Source organism: Bos taurus, chromosome 4 (genome assembly GCF_002263795.3).
Source record: "Bos taurus isolate L1 Dominette 01449 registration number 42190680 breed Hereford chromosome 4, ARS-UCD2.0, whole genome shotgun sequence".
Lineage (NCBI taxonomy): Eukaryota > Metazoa > Chordata > Mammalia > Artiodactyla > Bovidae > Bos > Bos taurus.
The window spans coordinates 25,029,582-25,046,051 of record NC_037331.1 but is presented as its reverse complement, the minus strand read 5'-3'; the positions used below and the strand labels follow the sequence as shown (position 1 = coordinate 25,046,051).

At 38.6% G+C, this 16,470-nt stretch overlaps 1 protein-coding gene across 4 annotated transcripts in view; it reads right to left on the bottom strand.

The window, feature by feature from the left end:
• LRRC72 (leucine rich repeat containing 72) overlaps positions 1–16,470 on the bottom strand; it is a 72,327-nt gene that overhangs the window by 40,322 nt on the left and 15,535 nt on the right. For 3 of the 4 annotated variants that reach the window (XM_059885766.1, XM_024990922.2, NM_001099189.1), the window contains exons 2-3: positions 14,608–14,681; positions 651–720 (exon numbers count right to left, since the gene is read on the bottom strand). The exons of the other annotated variant lie outside the window; for it this stretch is intronic. In XM_059885766.1, the coding sequence (XP_059741749.1) occupies positions 651–720; positions 14,608–14,681 (144 nt within the window). The remainder of the gene's footprint in view (positions 1–650; positions 721–14,607; positions 14,682–16,470) is intronic. 4 annotated transcript variants of the gene reach the window in all.

Genomic DNA, 16,470 nt, shown 5'->3' with positions numbered 1-16,470 from the left:
GATGGCCATCCGCAGTGAGCCCTAGCTGAATAAGAGAGGAGAGATGGGGGATGTGTCTCATATTCATCTCCACATTCTCATTTCTGAACTGAGCCTAAGACTGTAGCTTAAAATGGACTGAAAGCTCCTGGACTACAAAAGAGAGAGAGAAAAAAAAAGTCATGAGACTGCACAAGTTTTCTTCCAGGAAACTGGGAAGCAACAGCTTACACTGAACAATTTTGAAAGAACATGGGAGGAAAAAGTAAAGCTCCCATCTGACAACATCTCACAAATTGACCTATTCAATATGCATGTGTGCAAAGTCGCCTCAATTGTTTCTGGCTGTTTGCGACCCTGGGGACGGTAGCCCGCCAGGCTCCTCTGTCCATGAGGATTTTCCAGCCAAGAATACTGGAGTGGTAGCCATGCCCTCCTCCAGGGGATCTTCCCAGCCCAGGGATCAAACCCACGTTTCTTAAGTCTTCAGTGTTGGCAGGCACATTCTCTACCACTGGCCCTATACCACTTTGTATATACATATAGTTTCTTACCTATATTAAAATTAGGAGTATAAAATATTAATACTTTTAATGACCAGTTCTATTAAAACATGAAATTAAGATTGTAGTTTAATCATACAACCATGTAAAAATCAAATATCACACTACCTTGTTATGATGTAGCCATAAGTATTTTAATTTTTTAAACCTAGAAAGATCAATGACCTCTGTCAGCTCCCTAGAAAGGAAAAGAGAAAGTGAGTATTAGCAACAATTAATTTATTCATGTCTAAAGTTGCTTATATAGTATGACATGGGGAGAATAGAAAAGCCCACTTTCTGTCCTTTCAAAATTATTGGCACGTTTATACAGGCTAATTTCCTACTTTAAAATTTAATTTAAAGTATTTTTAAATTTTTTCATTTAAAAATTCCACCTTTAAAACTTCATTCTTGGATTAAGATTTTTGTTAGCCAGTTAAAGCAAATACTAAAAGGAGGAAATTTATCACATTAGTAGAATTTATACCTCATTATGACTGAATTTATTGGGACTTTCATTTTATTTTTTTTTATATATTTTATTTTATTTTTTAACTTTACAATATTGTATTGGTTTTGCCATAGATCAACATGAATTTGCCACAGGTATACACGTGTTCCCCATCTTGAACCCTCCTTCCTCCCCGTACCATCCCTCTGGGTCGTCCCAGTGCACCAGCCCTAAGCATCCAGTATCGTGCATCGAACCTGGACTGGCAACTCGTTTCATATATGATATTATACATGTTTCAATGCCATTCTCCCAAATCACCCCACCCTCTCCCTCTCCCATGAGTCCAAAAGACTGTTCTATTTTAAAAGACTTCACTGAGGAGAGGCCAGAGGAACAAAAGTAAGAGCAGAAGACACCAGACTTAAGGTCAATGTGGGAAACAGCATCAGCTCCTGCTTCAACGCTGCCTACATGGTCTTTAGTTTGAGGTTGTCCAGATCTTGGCCAAACTGGATTTAAGACATGGAAACTGCAGGACCCAAAGAGGTAGAGAGTGAGTGAAGTGTTTTATTCTCCCATCGTTGATTATCATATGTGTCTGTGCTAAGTCACTTCAGTCATGTCCAACTCTTGTGATCTCATGGACTGTAGCCCACCAGGCTTCTCTGTCCATGGGATTCTTTACCACTGAGTCACCAGAGAAGTCCATAATTTTTAATATTTTGCTACATTTATGTTCACTCTCTTATCTGTAGACACAATTTACCTATTTGCTAGTTGATAAGTTTCTTGGTGAATCGTTTGAAAATAAGTTGCAGACATGACTCCAGGGCTCTGATTCATAAATACTTCAGCACACACATCCCTCAAATAAGGACAGTCTCCTGCTTAACCACCATACCAATATCAAACCTAAGAAAATTAAAATTGAATTCAATGATATCATCTAATACACTGCTATTCATATTCAAATTGTTCCTGTTGTCCCTACATTTCTTTTATAGATTTTTTGCTTGTTTAAACCCAGAATTGCATCAACATTGATGCACTGGTATAACCCATTTTCAGTTGGTATAACCCATTGTTTGTTGTTTAGTTGCTAAGTTGTGTCTGACTCTTTGTGATCCCATGGACTGCAGCATGCCAGGCTTCCCTGTCCTTCACTATCTCCCAGAGTCTGCTCAGATTCATGGCCATTGAGTTGGTGATGCCATCCAATTATCTCATCTTCTGCCTCCACCCCTTTTCCTCCTGCCCTCAATCTTTCCCAGCATCAGGGTCTTTTCCAACAAGTTGGCTTTTCCCATCAGGTGGCCAAAGTATTGGAGCTTCAGCTTCAGTATCAGTCTTTCCAATGAATATTCAGGGTTGATTTCCTTTAGGATTGACTGGTTTGATCTCCTTCCAGTGAATATTCAGGGAAGTCCAGGTGACTCTCATGAGTCTCACAATATGAAGGCATCAATTCTTTGGCACTCAGCCTTCTTTATCATCCAACTCTCACATCCATACATGACTACTAGATAAACTATAGCTTTCACTATACAGACCTTTTTTTGGCAAAGCCATCTCTTGCTTTTTAATATGCTATCTAACTTGGTCATAACTTTTCTTCCATGGAGCAAGTGTCTTTTAAGTTCATGGCTACAGTCACCATCTGCAGTGATTTTGGAGCCCAAGAAAATAAAATCTGTCACTCTTTTCACTTTTTCCCCATCTATTTGCCAAGAAGTGATGGCACTGGATGTCATGATTTTAGTTTTTTGAATGTTGAGTTTTAAGCCAGATATTTCACTCTCCTCTTTCACCCTCATAAGAGGTTCTTTAGTTCCTCTTCATTTTCTGCCATTAGAATGGTATCATCTGCATATCTGAAGTTGTTGATATTTCTCCCAGCAATCTTAATTCCAGCCTGTGGTTCATTCAGCACAGTACTTTGCATGATATACTCTGTATAATTCATTAGTCTTCCTAAATTAAAAATAGTCACCTTCTCTCCTTTATTGCCTTCAAACGTTTACTTTCTGAAGAGTCCAGGACAGTTGTCTGATAGAATTTCTCACATTCTTGATTGGTCTGATTGCTACCTCATGATTAAATTTAAGGTAGATCATTTTTTAACTACAACAGTGGTAATTACTACACATCAGGAGGCAAAATGATGCCACTTTGTCCCACTCTTTGTGAAGGTTGTGTGTTTGTGCTCAGTCACCAAGTCGTGATTAACACTTTGCAACCCCATGGACTGTAGCCCTACAGGCTCCTTTCTCCAAGGGAGTCTCCAGGTAAGAATACTGGAGTGGGCTGCCATGCCCACCTCCAAGGGATCTTCCTGACCCAGGGATCTCTTTTGTCTCCTGCATTGGCAGGCAGATTCTTTACCACTGAGCCACCTGTTCACCCTATTGGTGAAGCTAAGTTCAGTGATTTGGCTAAGGCTGTATTTTCCAGTTCTCTTCATTGTGAAAGTATTTACATATGTTATCATTGAAAAGCAATATCTGGGGCAAAATTCTGAGTGATTTGACACTGGACATACTGCAAAATGATCACCAGATGAAATCCAGTTGCTTAAACCATACAAAGTTAATACAATATTATTAACTGTATTCTCATACATTCCATGCCCAACAAGTTTGTACCTCTTGATCAAGTTCACCTGTTTCATGCCCTACCTCCAAATCCCTCTCCCCTCTGGTAACTGCCAACCTGCAGAGAACAGATTGGTAGTTCTCAATAACTATTTATTCAATGGCTTTAGCTTTGATTAATAATATTGACCTGAATCAGTATGTTTGGGATTATGAAATGGTAATGTTTCTAATCCTCTCATTCTTTTTACATTTATTAGCTGGTACTTGGTAAAAAAAAGATCCGCTTCTCCCCTTTCTTTCTCTCATTCCTTCTCATCTTCATCCTTCTCAGATTTGAAGAGTTTTTCTTAATCTTTTATCAATTAAAAAAAAATTATTCTCAGGTTATCCCAAACAGAAGGCTTTTCAAGTAGACCACCTTGTCCTTTTGATAGGTGCCATTAGTCTTCAAGAACTTCCCTGACACAACAAAATATTCTGGGTTCTTTCAAAGCAACTTGTAATATATTCGTATACATAATGCATTCTCCTCTTTCACTGAAGATGTGCAGCTAATTTTGGACACTGACACACTTATTGCACTGGACAACAAGGCTGGTACGTCAGCTCCACTATTTTTTCTGTGAAAAATAAAGCAGCCACTACATGGTAGCAGAGAAACTCAAGCCCCATTTAGAGTGTTTCTACAAGGATTCCCAGAAAAGTTATTTTCATATATTAATGCTATAAAATATCAACTTTGTCACATCACTGTCAAATTAATTTTCTTGTAATAGTTGTACTTACACTCTGCTATAGATAATATAATAAAACGGCTCACTTTTGAGGAGAATTTAGCTTAAGTCAGAACGGTTTATTTTGCATATAAATTTGTCCTAAATTAATAACAGGTTATTACATTTTAAAGTGAGGCTAGTGGAATCCTAGGGACAGGGGAGCCTGATGGGCTGCCGTCTATGGGGTCGCACAGAGTTGGATACGACTGAAGCGACTTAGCAGCAGCAGCAGCAGCAGCAGCAGTGGAAGACAATGATACAAACTCTACTACTGGAGGCGGTCCTAAGATGGCAGAGGAATAGGACGGGGAGACCACTTTCTCCCCTCCAAATTCATCAAAAGAACATTTGAGCACTGAGTAAATTCCACAAAACAACTTCTGAATGCTGGCAGAGGACATCAGGCACCCAGAAAAGCAGCCTATTGTCTTCGAAAGGAGGTAGGAAAAAGTATAAAAGACAAAAAGAGAGACAAAAGAGGTAGGGACAGAGCTCCTGGGAAGGGAGTCTTAAAAAAGAGAGAAGTTTCCACCAGGAAACACTCTCACTGATGAGTCTGTGGTGAGCCTTGGAACCACAGAGGGCAACATAATTGGGAGGAAAAATAAATAAATAATTAAAACCCACAGATTACCTGCCCAACGATAACTCCCCAGCAAAGAAGCAGTGCAGACGCCTGCATCCGCCACTACCAAGTTGGGGCTGGGCAGGGAGGCGTGGGCTGCTTTGCTTAGAGTAAGGACAGGGCCTGAATACCCCAAGGGCAATCTGAGGGAACTAACTTGGGCTAGCAAACCAGACTGTGGGATAGCTACCATGCGAAAAGCCCTAACCTAAGAAGGCAATGGCATCCCACTCCATCAGCAAGACACCGTCAGGCCCTCCCACAGAAAAAAAGACTGAGCAGAGCTAGCTGGCTGCAGTCCAGCCCATCCCCCACCGGAGACAGGCAGGCGAGGGCAGCCAGAGCCAGAAAGGGGCAATCGCAGCCCCAGAGAGGCATTATCTACCAAGCTGTAAGCAGGTTTCGTCGCTAACCAAGACTTCTTGGGATTCTGGACGGTCAGCATCCACCTGAGAAGGTGCGCCCGTTGTACACCCAGAAAACAAATTGGCAGGGACAGGGGAGGCACTAAGTCACAGCGACTGTGCTCGCCAAACATCTGGTCACCCGAGCTGCTCGGATCTGGGAAGGGCACAAAACGCAGGCCCAACCCAGTCTGCGCCTCTGAGGACTACCCGAGTACCTGAAACTGAGCGGCTTAGACCTGGGAGGTGCATGCAGCCCAGGGCCGGCCTTGGAGGGTTGCTGGTGGAGCAACCTAGAGCCTGAACAGTGTGGGCAGGGAGGGCACATGCACCATGAGCGGGGGCAGGCCCAGTGTGGCTGAGACACTGCGAACACACGCCAGTGTTATTTGTTTGCAGGGTCCCTCCCTCCCCACAGCGCAACTGAACTGCTGCTGCTGCTGCTAAGTCGCTTCAGTCATGTCCGACTCTGTGGGACCCCATAGACAGCGGGCCACCAGGCTCCCCCTTCCCTGGGATTCTCCAGGCAAGAACACTGGAGTGAGTTGCCATTTCCTTCTCCAATGCGTGAAAGGGAAAAGTGAAAGTGAAGTCGCTCTGTCGTGTCTGACTCTTCGTGACCCCATGGTCTGCAGCGTACCAGGCTCCTCCGTCCATGCGATTTTCCAGGCAAGGGTACTGGAGTGGGGTGTCTTTGTGAGCCTAAAAAAGTGTCCACCACCGCCCCCTTGTGTCAGGGCGGAAATTAGACACTGAAGAGACCAGCAAACAGAAGCAGCTAAAACAGAGGGAACCTCCTTGGAAGTGACAGGTGCTACAGATTAAAACCCTGTAGTTAGTACTGACTGCATAGGAAGGGGCCTATAGATCTTGAGAAATATAAGCTGGATCAAGGAAATATCCGAAAATGAACTGACTCCACACTGCCCACAACACCACCAGAGAAAGTCCTGGATATATTTTTACTATTTTTACTAGTATTCTTTAATTAAAAAAATTTTTTTTTAATTTTAAGTCCTTTATTATGCCTATAATTTTCATTTTTATAACCTACTATTACTTTGCAAAAAAAAAAAAAGAGACCCTATTTTTAAAGCAAACTTCATATATATATATATATTTTTTTTTAAATAATTTTTGTGATTTTTTTTCTTTTTTGTTAATATTGTATTTTTGAAAATCCAACTTCTACTCTAGACTTTTAATCTTTGCTTTTTGGTATTTGTTATCAATTTTGTACCTTTAAGAACCCAATCTTCAGTACCCATTTTTACTGGGAACAAGATTACTGGCTTGACCGCTCTCTCCCCCTTTGGACTCTCCTTTTTCTCCACCAGGTCGCCTCTATATGCTCCCTCCCCCTTCTCTTCTCTACCCAACTCTGTGAATCTCTTTGTGTGTTCCAGACTGTGGAGAACACTTAGGGAACTGATTACTGGCTGGATCTGTCTCCCTCATTTTGATTCCCCCCTTTATCCTCCTGGCCACCTCTGTCTCCTTCCTCCCTCTTCTCTTCTCTGTATAACTCCGTGAACTCTCTGAGTGGTCTAAACTGTGGAGCGCACATAAGGAAGTGATTACTGGCTAGCTTGCTCTCTTCTCTTTTGATTCCACCTCATCTCATCCTGGTCACCTCTATCTCCCGCCTCCCTCTTCTCTTCTCCATGTAGCTCTGTGAACCTCTCTGGGTGTCCCTCACTGTGGAGAAACTTTTCATCTTTAACCTAGAGGTTTTATCAATGGTGCTGTATAGATGGAGAAGCCTTGAGGCTACTGTAAAAATAAGACTGAAAACCAGAAGCAGGAGGCTTAAGTCCAAATTCTGAGAACACCAGAGAACTCCTGACTCCAGGGAACATTAATTGACAGGAGCTCATCAAACATCTCCATACCTACACTGAATCCAAGCACCCCCAAGGGCCAAAAAGTTCCAGAGCAAGACATACCATGCAAATTCTCCAGCAACACAGGAACACAGCCCTCAGCTTCAATATACAGGCTGCCCAAAGTCACTCCAAAACCATTGACATCTCATAACTCATTACTGGACACTTCATTGCACTCCAGAGAGAAGAAATCCAGCTCCACCCACCAGAACACCGACATAAGCTTCCCTAACCAGGAAACCTTGACAAGCCACCCATAAAACCCCACCCACAGCAAGGAAACTCCACAATAAAGAGAACTCCACAAACTGCCAGAATACAGAAAGGCCACCCCAAACACAGAAATATAAACAAGATGAAGAGACAGAGGAATACCCAGCAGGTAAAGGAACAGGATAAATGCCCACCAAACGAAACAAAAGAGGAAGAGATAGGGAATCTACTTGATAAAGAATTCAGAATAATGATAGTGAAAATGATCCAAAATCTTGAAATCAAAATGGAATCACAGATAAATAATCTGGAGACAAGGATTGACAAGATGCAAGAAAGGTTTAACAAGGACCTAGAAGAAATAAAAAAGAGTCAATATATAATGAATAATGCAATAATTGAGATCAAAAACACTCTGGAGGGAACAAATAGTAGACTAACGGAGGCAGAAGATAGGATTAGTGAGGTAGAAGATAGAATGGTAGAAATAAATGAATCAGAGAGGAAAAAAGAAAAACAAATAAAAAGAAATGAGGACAATCTCAGAGACCTCTGGGACAATGTTAAACACCCTAACATTCGAATCATAGGAGTCCCAGAAGAAGAAGACAAAAAGAAAGACCATGAGAAAATACTTGAGGAGATAATAGTTGAAAACTTCCCTAAAATGGGGAAGGAAATAATCACCCAAGTCCAAGAAACCCAGAGAATCCCAAATAAGATAAACCCAAGGCAAAACACCACAAGGCACATATTAATCAAATTAACAAAGATCAAACACAAAGAACAAAGATAAAAAGCAGCAAGGGAAAAACAACAAATAACACACAAGGGGATTCCCATAAAGATAACAGCTGATCTTTCAATAGAAACTCTTCAGGCCAGGAGAGAATGGCAGGACATACTTAAAGTGATGAAAGAAAATAACCTACAGCCCAGATTACTGTATCCAGCAAGGATCTCATTCAAATATGAAGGAGAAATCAAAGGTTTTACAGACAAGCAAAAGCTGAGAGAATTCAGCACCTCCAAATCAGCTCTCCAACAAATGCTGAAGGATCTTCTCTAGATAGGAAACACAAAAAGGGTGTATAAGCTCGAACCCAAAATAATAAAGAAAATGGCAACGGGATCATACTTATCAATAATTACCTTAAACACAAATGGGTTGAATGCCCCAACTAAAAGACTGGCTGAATGGATACAAAAATAATATCCCTATATATGTTGTCTACAACAGACCCACCTCAAAACAAGGGACACATACAGACTGAAAGTGAAAGGCTGGGAAAAGATATTTGATGCAAATAGAGACCAAAAGAAAGCAGGAGTAGCAATACTCATATCAGATAAAATAGACTTTAAAACAAAGGCTGTGAAAAAAGACAAAGAAGGACACTACATAATGATCAAAGGATCAATCCAAGAAGAAGACATAACAATTATAAATATTATGCACCCAACATAGGAGCACCGCAATATGTAAGACAAATGCTAACAAGTATGAAAGAGGAAATTAACAATAACACAATAATAGTGGGAGACTTTAATGCTCCACCCACACCTATGGATAGATCAACAAAACAGAAAATTGACAAGGAAACACAAACTTTAAATGATACAATAGACCAGTTAGACCTAATTGATTTCAATAGGACATTTCACCCCAAAACAATGAATTTCACCTTTTTCTCAAGTGCACATGGAACCTTCTCCAGGATAGATCACATCCTGGGCCATAAATCTAGGCTTGGTAAATTCGAAAAACTTGAAATCATGCCAAGCATCTTTTCTGACCATAATGCAGTAAGATTAGATCTCAATTACAGGAGAAAAGCTATTAAAAATTCCAACATATGGAAGCTGAACAACACGCTGCTGAATAACCAACAAATCACAGAAGAAATCAAAATTTGCATAGAAATGAATGAAAATGAAAACACAACAACCCAAAACCTGTGGGACACTGTAAAAGCAGTGCTAAGGGGAAGGTTCATAGCAATACAGGCATACCTCAAGAAACAAGAAAAAAGTCAAATAAACTAACTCTACACCTAAAGCAACTAGAAAAGGAAGAAATGAAGAATCCCAGGGTTAGTAGAAGGAAAGAAATCTTAAAAATTAGGGCAGAAATAAATGCAAAAGAAACAAAAGAGACTATAGCAAAAATTAACAAAGCTCGTTCTTTGACAAGATAAATGCAATTGACAAACCATTATCCAGACTCATCAAGAAACAAAGGGAGAAAAATCAAATCAATAAAATTAGAAATGAAAATGGAGAGATCACAACAGACAACACAGAAATACAAAGGAAAATAAGAGACTACTATCAGCAATTATAGGCCAATAAAATGGACAACTTGGAAGAAATGGACAAATTCTTAGAAGAGTACAACTTTCCAAAACTGAACCAAACCAGGAAGAAATAGAAAATCTTAACAGACCCATCACAAGCATGGAAATTGAAACTGTCATCAGAAATCTTCCAGCAAACAAAAGCCCAGGTCCAGACGGCTTCACAGCTGAATTCTACCAAAAATTTAGAGAAGAGCTAACACCTAGCCTACTCAGACTCTTCCAGAAAATTGCAGAGGAAGGTAAACTTCCAAACTCATTCTATGAGGCCACCATCACCCTAATACCAAAACCTGACAAAGATGCCACAAAAAAAGAAAACTACAGGCCAATATCACTGATGAACATAGATGCAAAAATCCTTAACACAATTCTAGCAATCAGAATCCAACAACACATTAAAAAGATCATACATCATGACCAAGTGGGGTTTATCCCAGGGATGCAAGGATTCTTCAATATCCACAAATCAATCAATGTAATACACCATATTAACAAATTGAAAAATAAAAGCCATATGATTATCTCAATAGATGCAGAGAAAGCCCTTGACACAATTCAACATCCATTTATGATAAAAACTCTCCAGAAGGCAGGCATAGAAGGAACATATGGCTGGATGGCATCACTGAGTCGATGGACATGAGTCTGAGTGAACTCCGGGAGTTGGTGATGGACAGGGAGGCCTGGCATGCTGCGATTCATGGGGTCGCAAAGAGTCAGACACGACTGAGCGACTGATCTGATCTGATATATGACCAACCCACAGCAAACATTATCCTCAATGGTCAAAAATTGAAAGCATTTCCCCTAAAGTCAGGAACAAGACAAAGGTGCCCGCTCTCACCACTACTATTCAACATAGTTTTGGAAGTTTTGGCCACAGCAATCAGAGCAGAAAAAGAAATTAAAGGAATCCAAATTGGAAAAGAAGAAGTAAAACTCTCACTGTGTGCAGATGACATGATCCTCTACATAGAAAACCCTAAAGACTCCACCAGAAAATCACTAGAGCTAATCGATGAATATAATAAAGTTGCAGGATATAAAATCAACACACAGAAATCCCTTGCATTCCTATACGCTAATAATGAGAAAATAGAAAGAGAAATTAAGGAAACAATTCCATTCACCATTGCAATGAAAAAAATAAAATACTTAGGAATATATATACCTAAAAAAAAAAAAAAAGGAATATATCTACCTAAAGAAACAAAAGCCCTATATATAGAAAACTATAAAACACTGGTGAAAGAAATCAAAGAGGACACTAATAGATGGAGAAATATACCGCGTTCATGGATCAGAAGAATCAATATAGTGAAAATGAGTATACTACCCAAAGCAATCTATAGATTCAATGCAATCCCTATCAAGCTACCAATGGTATTTTTCACAGAGCTAAAACAAATAATTTCACAATTTGTATGGAAATACAAAAAACCTCGAATAGCCAAAAGAAATGTTGAGAAAGAAGAATGGAACTGGAGGAATCAATCTGCCTGATTTCAGGCTCTACTACAAAGCCACAGTCATCAAGACAGTATGGTACTGGCACAAAGACAGAAATATAGATCAATGAAACAAAGTAGAAAGTCCAGAGATAATCCATGCACCTATGGACACCTTATCTTTGACAAAGGAGGCAAGAATATACAATGGAGAAAAGACAATCTCTTTAACAAGTGGTGCTGGGAAAACTGGTCAACCACTTGTAAAAGAATGAAACTAGAACACTTTTTAACGCCATACACAAAAATAAACTCAAAATGGATTAAAGATCTAAACATAAGACTAGAAACTATAAAACTCTTAGAGGAGAACATAGGCAAAACACTCTCCAACATAAATCACAGCAGGATCCTCTATGACCCACCTCCCAGAATATTGGAAATAAAAGCAAAAATAAACAAATGGGACCTAATTAAAATTAAAAACTTCTGTACAACAAAGGAAACTACAAGCAAGGTGAAAAGACAGCCTTCAGAATGGGAGAAAATAATAGCAGATGAAGCAATTGACTAAGAATTAATCTCAAAAATATACAAGCAACTCCTACAGCTCAATTCCAGAAAAATAAATGACCCAATCAAAAAATGGGCCAAAGAACTAAACAGACATTTCTCTAAAGAAGACATACAGATGGCTAACAAACACATGAAACGATGTTCAACATCACTCATTATCAGAGAAATGCAAATCAAAACCACAATGAGATACCATTTCACACCAGTCAGAATGGCTGCTATCCAAAAGTCTACAAGCAATAAATGCTGGAGAGGGTGTGGAGAAATGGGAACCCTCTTACACTGCTAGTGGGAATGCAAACTAGTACAGCCACTATGGAGAACAGTGTGGAGATTCCTTAAAAAACTGCAAATAGAACTACCATATGACCCAGCAATCCCACTGCTGGGCATACACACTGAGGAAACCAGAATTGAAAGAGACATGTGTACCCCAATGTTCATCACAGCACTGTTTGTAATAGCCAGGACATGGAAGCAACCTAGATGTCCATCAGCAGATGAATGGATAAGAAAGCTGTGGTACATATACACAGTGGAGTATTCAGTTAAGTTCAGTTCAGTTCAGTTGCTCAGTTGTGTCCGACTCTTTGCGACCCCCATGAATCTCGGCAACTCAGCCATTAAAAAGAATAGATTTGAATCAGTTCTAATGAGGTGGATGAAACTGGAGCCTATTATACAGAGTGAAGTAAGTCAGAAAGAAAAATACCAATACAGTATACTAACGCATATATATGGAATTTAGAATGATGGTAACAATAACCCTGTAAGCAAGACAGCAAAAGAGACACAGATGTATAGAACAGTCTTTTGGACTCTATGGGAGAGGGCAAGGGTGGGATGATTTGGGAGAATGGCATTGAAACATGTATAATATCATATGTGAAACAAATCACCAGTCCAGGTTTGATGCATGATACAGGATGCTCGGGGCTGGTGCACTGGGATGACCCAGAAGGATGGGATGGGAGGGAGATGGGAGGGGGGTTCAGAATGGGGAACACATGTACACCTGTGGCGGATTCATGTTGATGTATGGAAAAACCAATACAATATTTTAAAGTAAAAAAAAATTTAAAAAAAAAGAAAGAAATTCGACTACTATTGATGACAATGACTCATGCTGACAATGATACATTAACTCTGTTGTTACAGTATATGTTCTCCATGATTTCTCAAGGAAACATTGATATGATCCTTTCCATTTTCCAAGGGCAACAAAGACTTAGGCAAATAACCTAATTTAACCAGTTTATTGGCATCTGGACTGTGAAACATTTTTTGTACCTAGATGTATTAAATGATAACTTAGTATTCTGAGGATATAAAATGTATTATCCTTGAATTGAGAAGACCACTAATTATCCACTGTCAGAAAATCAATATTTCCTTTTTGCTACTGTTTTAAAGCATTTCTTATTGTTATCTACTTATCCTAATGATCAATAGTATACAGTTGTTAAAATCATGAAAGGCTTAGAGATGCAATCTTTTGAAGACAAAAAAATATTTATTGTTATTGTAAAACAAACTGGTCTATAGAGAGGATCAAAGTATGACCTTAAGTTTGTCAGAATTGCCTATCATACTTGCTCCATTCTAAAAAGTTTATTTTTTAAAATCTTAAATTTATTAGCTATTTATTCTCTTACCACCAAGAGATTCAGGGTCATTACAAAGATAATTATTATTCATGGCACTAATGAACTAAAACATATTAATATTTATCAAAATAAATATGTTTATTAATAAAGGATTTCCTCAAATCACCAGGGAAAAAGTGATTAACTTCATTGATAAAGTAGGACATTTTCTTTAAAAAGTAGCTAAATTCTGAATATTAAGTACAAGTAGAAATATGATAAGCCTCTTTTCTACATAGGCATCACTGGTGCAGTAGTAAAACCTGTGCTGTCAGCATCCAATTGAACACATACTCTGTCTTCCACCTGGGCTCTACCTCAGGCACTGTGACTTGCTCTGAAGAAGAAGTTGGGAGCCGCGTTAGGCATTACCGACAGACTCACTTTGCCGCCTGCCACGTTGAGAAGTTAGAGTGGAATGAAAGGAAATTGTAACATAAGGCAGAAGTTTTCCTACTTACCAGTAAAGTTAGTATGAAGGTTATTGGGTAGTGGTTATAGTATAATAGGGGCTATCATTTCAGTACAGTGCTATAACGAGTCATTATCCTTTAATCACAGTAGTAATATTAACTGCACTAATGCTGAGTGTTTACTGTGTACCAGACCCTTCCCTACTCTCAACTAACTCACTTAATCTTCACAATGACCCTGTGAAACAGGTAGTACTGTTATATGTAGGCAATAGGTTTGCCAGATAAAATACAGGATCCACAGTTACATGTGCATTTCAGAGAAACAACAAATGTCCCAATGTGATGTGGGGCATATTTATGCTAAAAGACTTATATTCATTTGTTTCTCTGAAATGCACATGTAACTGGTATTCTAAATTTATATTGGCTAAATTGACAGCCCTAATAGGTTTACGACATGCCCAGGATCATCTAGTTGGAAGAGACAGAACTGGGATTCCAACTCAGCCTGACTCCATAATCTTTGTTTTTATCCATTTCAGGATCCTGCCTCTCCAATAGAGACTGTGAATGCCAAAAACCATGTGAAAGCCAGTCCACACAAGGGGAAAACAAGGGAAGAGAACATTTGAATCTATAAAACATAACATGATGCCCTTCTCTTTCTTACATAAAGTACACTTACTTTTGAGAAAGAAACAGCTCAAAGACATCAGCATCCTTCTTGTGGCCACATATCTTTAGCTGCTCTTCAATTGCCTGATAACATATAATTAATCTGTCAAGCCACATTCCACTGAGCAAAAATACTGAGACATTTGCAGTCAATAACAATAATGTCTACAAAAAGATCAAAAGAAAGGTGAATATGGAGGCAACTACTCTAAACTGATAAATTCCAACACTACAATTCAACATTACTTAATCATTTTTGTGGTTGAATTTCATTATCCTTAATCCCGGGCACAGATGTGTAAATAAATTTTAATCAAGAGAAAAAAAATGTGCATGTGTGCTTATATACCAAAAACAAGCTTTTTATTCTCCATGAGGAAGAGTAATTTGGTCTTTAAATATCTGTAAATATTCCTTTATTTTAAGCATGAAGGACTGATGCTTTTGGTAGGATTTCCATTTTTACAGAAGACAGTGTCAAGGTTGGAGATGGAGGGAGTATAATGCACCCTATAAGTTCTCGGACAAATGAACGAATGAGTGTATGAATGTTATTTTTTTCCTCTGCAAAGAAATAGTGTCTTCATGTTTCGAAAATTACTAATATACTTGGACCATGGGAATTTTTGGTGGAGAAGAAGCAATTTTTATTCCCATAGGTTTTTTGTTTGAAAATACATATCCAACAACAGCTATTTCACTGCTTTGCTTTTTCTTCTTAAGATCCTTTACTAAATTACAAAATAACATTTATAGGCCATGTAGCCTAAGATGATATGGAAAAATTAAAGACCGTCTATAATTTGTCAATGAAGGAGTAAAGCTAACAAGACACAGCAGAAGTGGAAAGTATAATCATTGCACTTCTGGAATCTGACAAACACTGTAATTATCAGGGTCAAAGCAATCACCAAATTTCAGAAATTTCAACCTGAATTTGTTGTGGGTGGTGAGGTTATACTGTCAGGAAGTGATTTATGGATTTTTGACATTGGTTTTGTTACCTAGTAGGGGACATGAAAAAGTTAGATTTAATGGGATGAACAAGTATCTAGAGGTGAGGAAGACAGATATCCCAGGGATGGAGAACAGCTGCTAATTTATACCCCAAACTTTCTTTGTGACCCTGTTACACAAGTTGGATCTTGGGGCTTGGAGAATTTATTGGTTCAGGTGTAGGCCTTTCCATTAGGGTATTTTTTGACCATGATAAATGAGCTGAATTTGGAGTTTAGAAAAACCCATTAGACATCCACGTCTGGGTATTTTAATTTAAACATCAAAACCATCAGCTTGTACTAAACACAGTCAATCTCAGTTTTGCCAAAGTGTTTTGAATGTTAAGGCTTAGTCAAAGTATAATTAAAATTTTGCAGCTACCTTTTAAAATTGCAAGCTGGCTTCTAACTTAATCCCACAGTTTCACATCTAACACTCAGAAATACATCAGTACATACACACACAAGCAAAATGTGAATATCATTGCTCATCTCATACATATATTGTCTGTAGTTGTGAAATATGCCCAATTAATTGGAATAGGGGTTATAGTAAGATGCAACTTCACAGTAGGACATATGCAATAGCTTAAAAACAGAGAGAGATGGATATCTAGACCTAAAAAATATATCCAAAATATATTTTTAAGTAAAAATGCCATTGGCAGTATAATATTTATATATGTAACAATATTTTTGTTACTAACGACATTTATATGCACACAAAATGCACACACTCCAAACCATTAACCAGTTATTACTTGAGATTATAAGGGACTGTCACTTTTTAGGGAATTCATTTTTCAATAATGTTTGAATATTTTATGACATTAACTTAGTAATCAGAAATTAGTATACATTCTGAACATTTTACC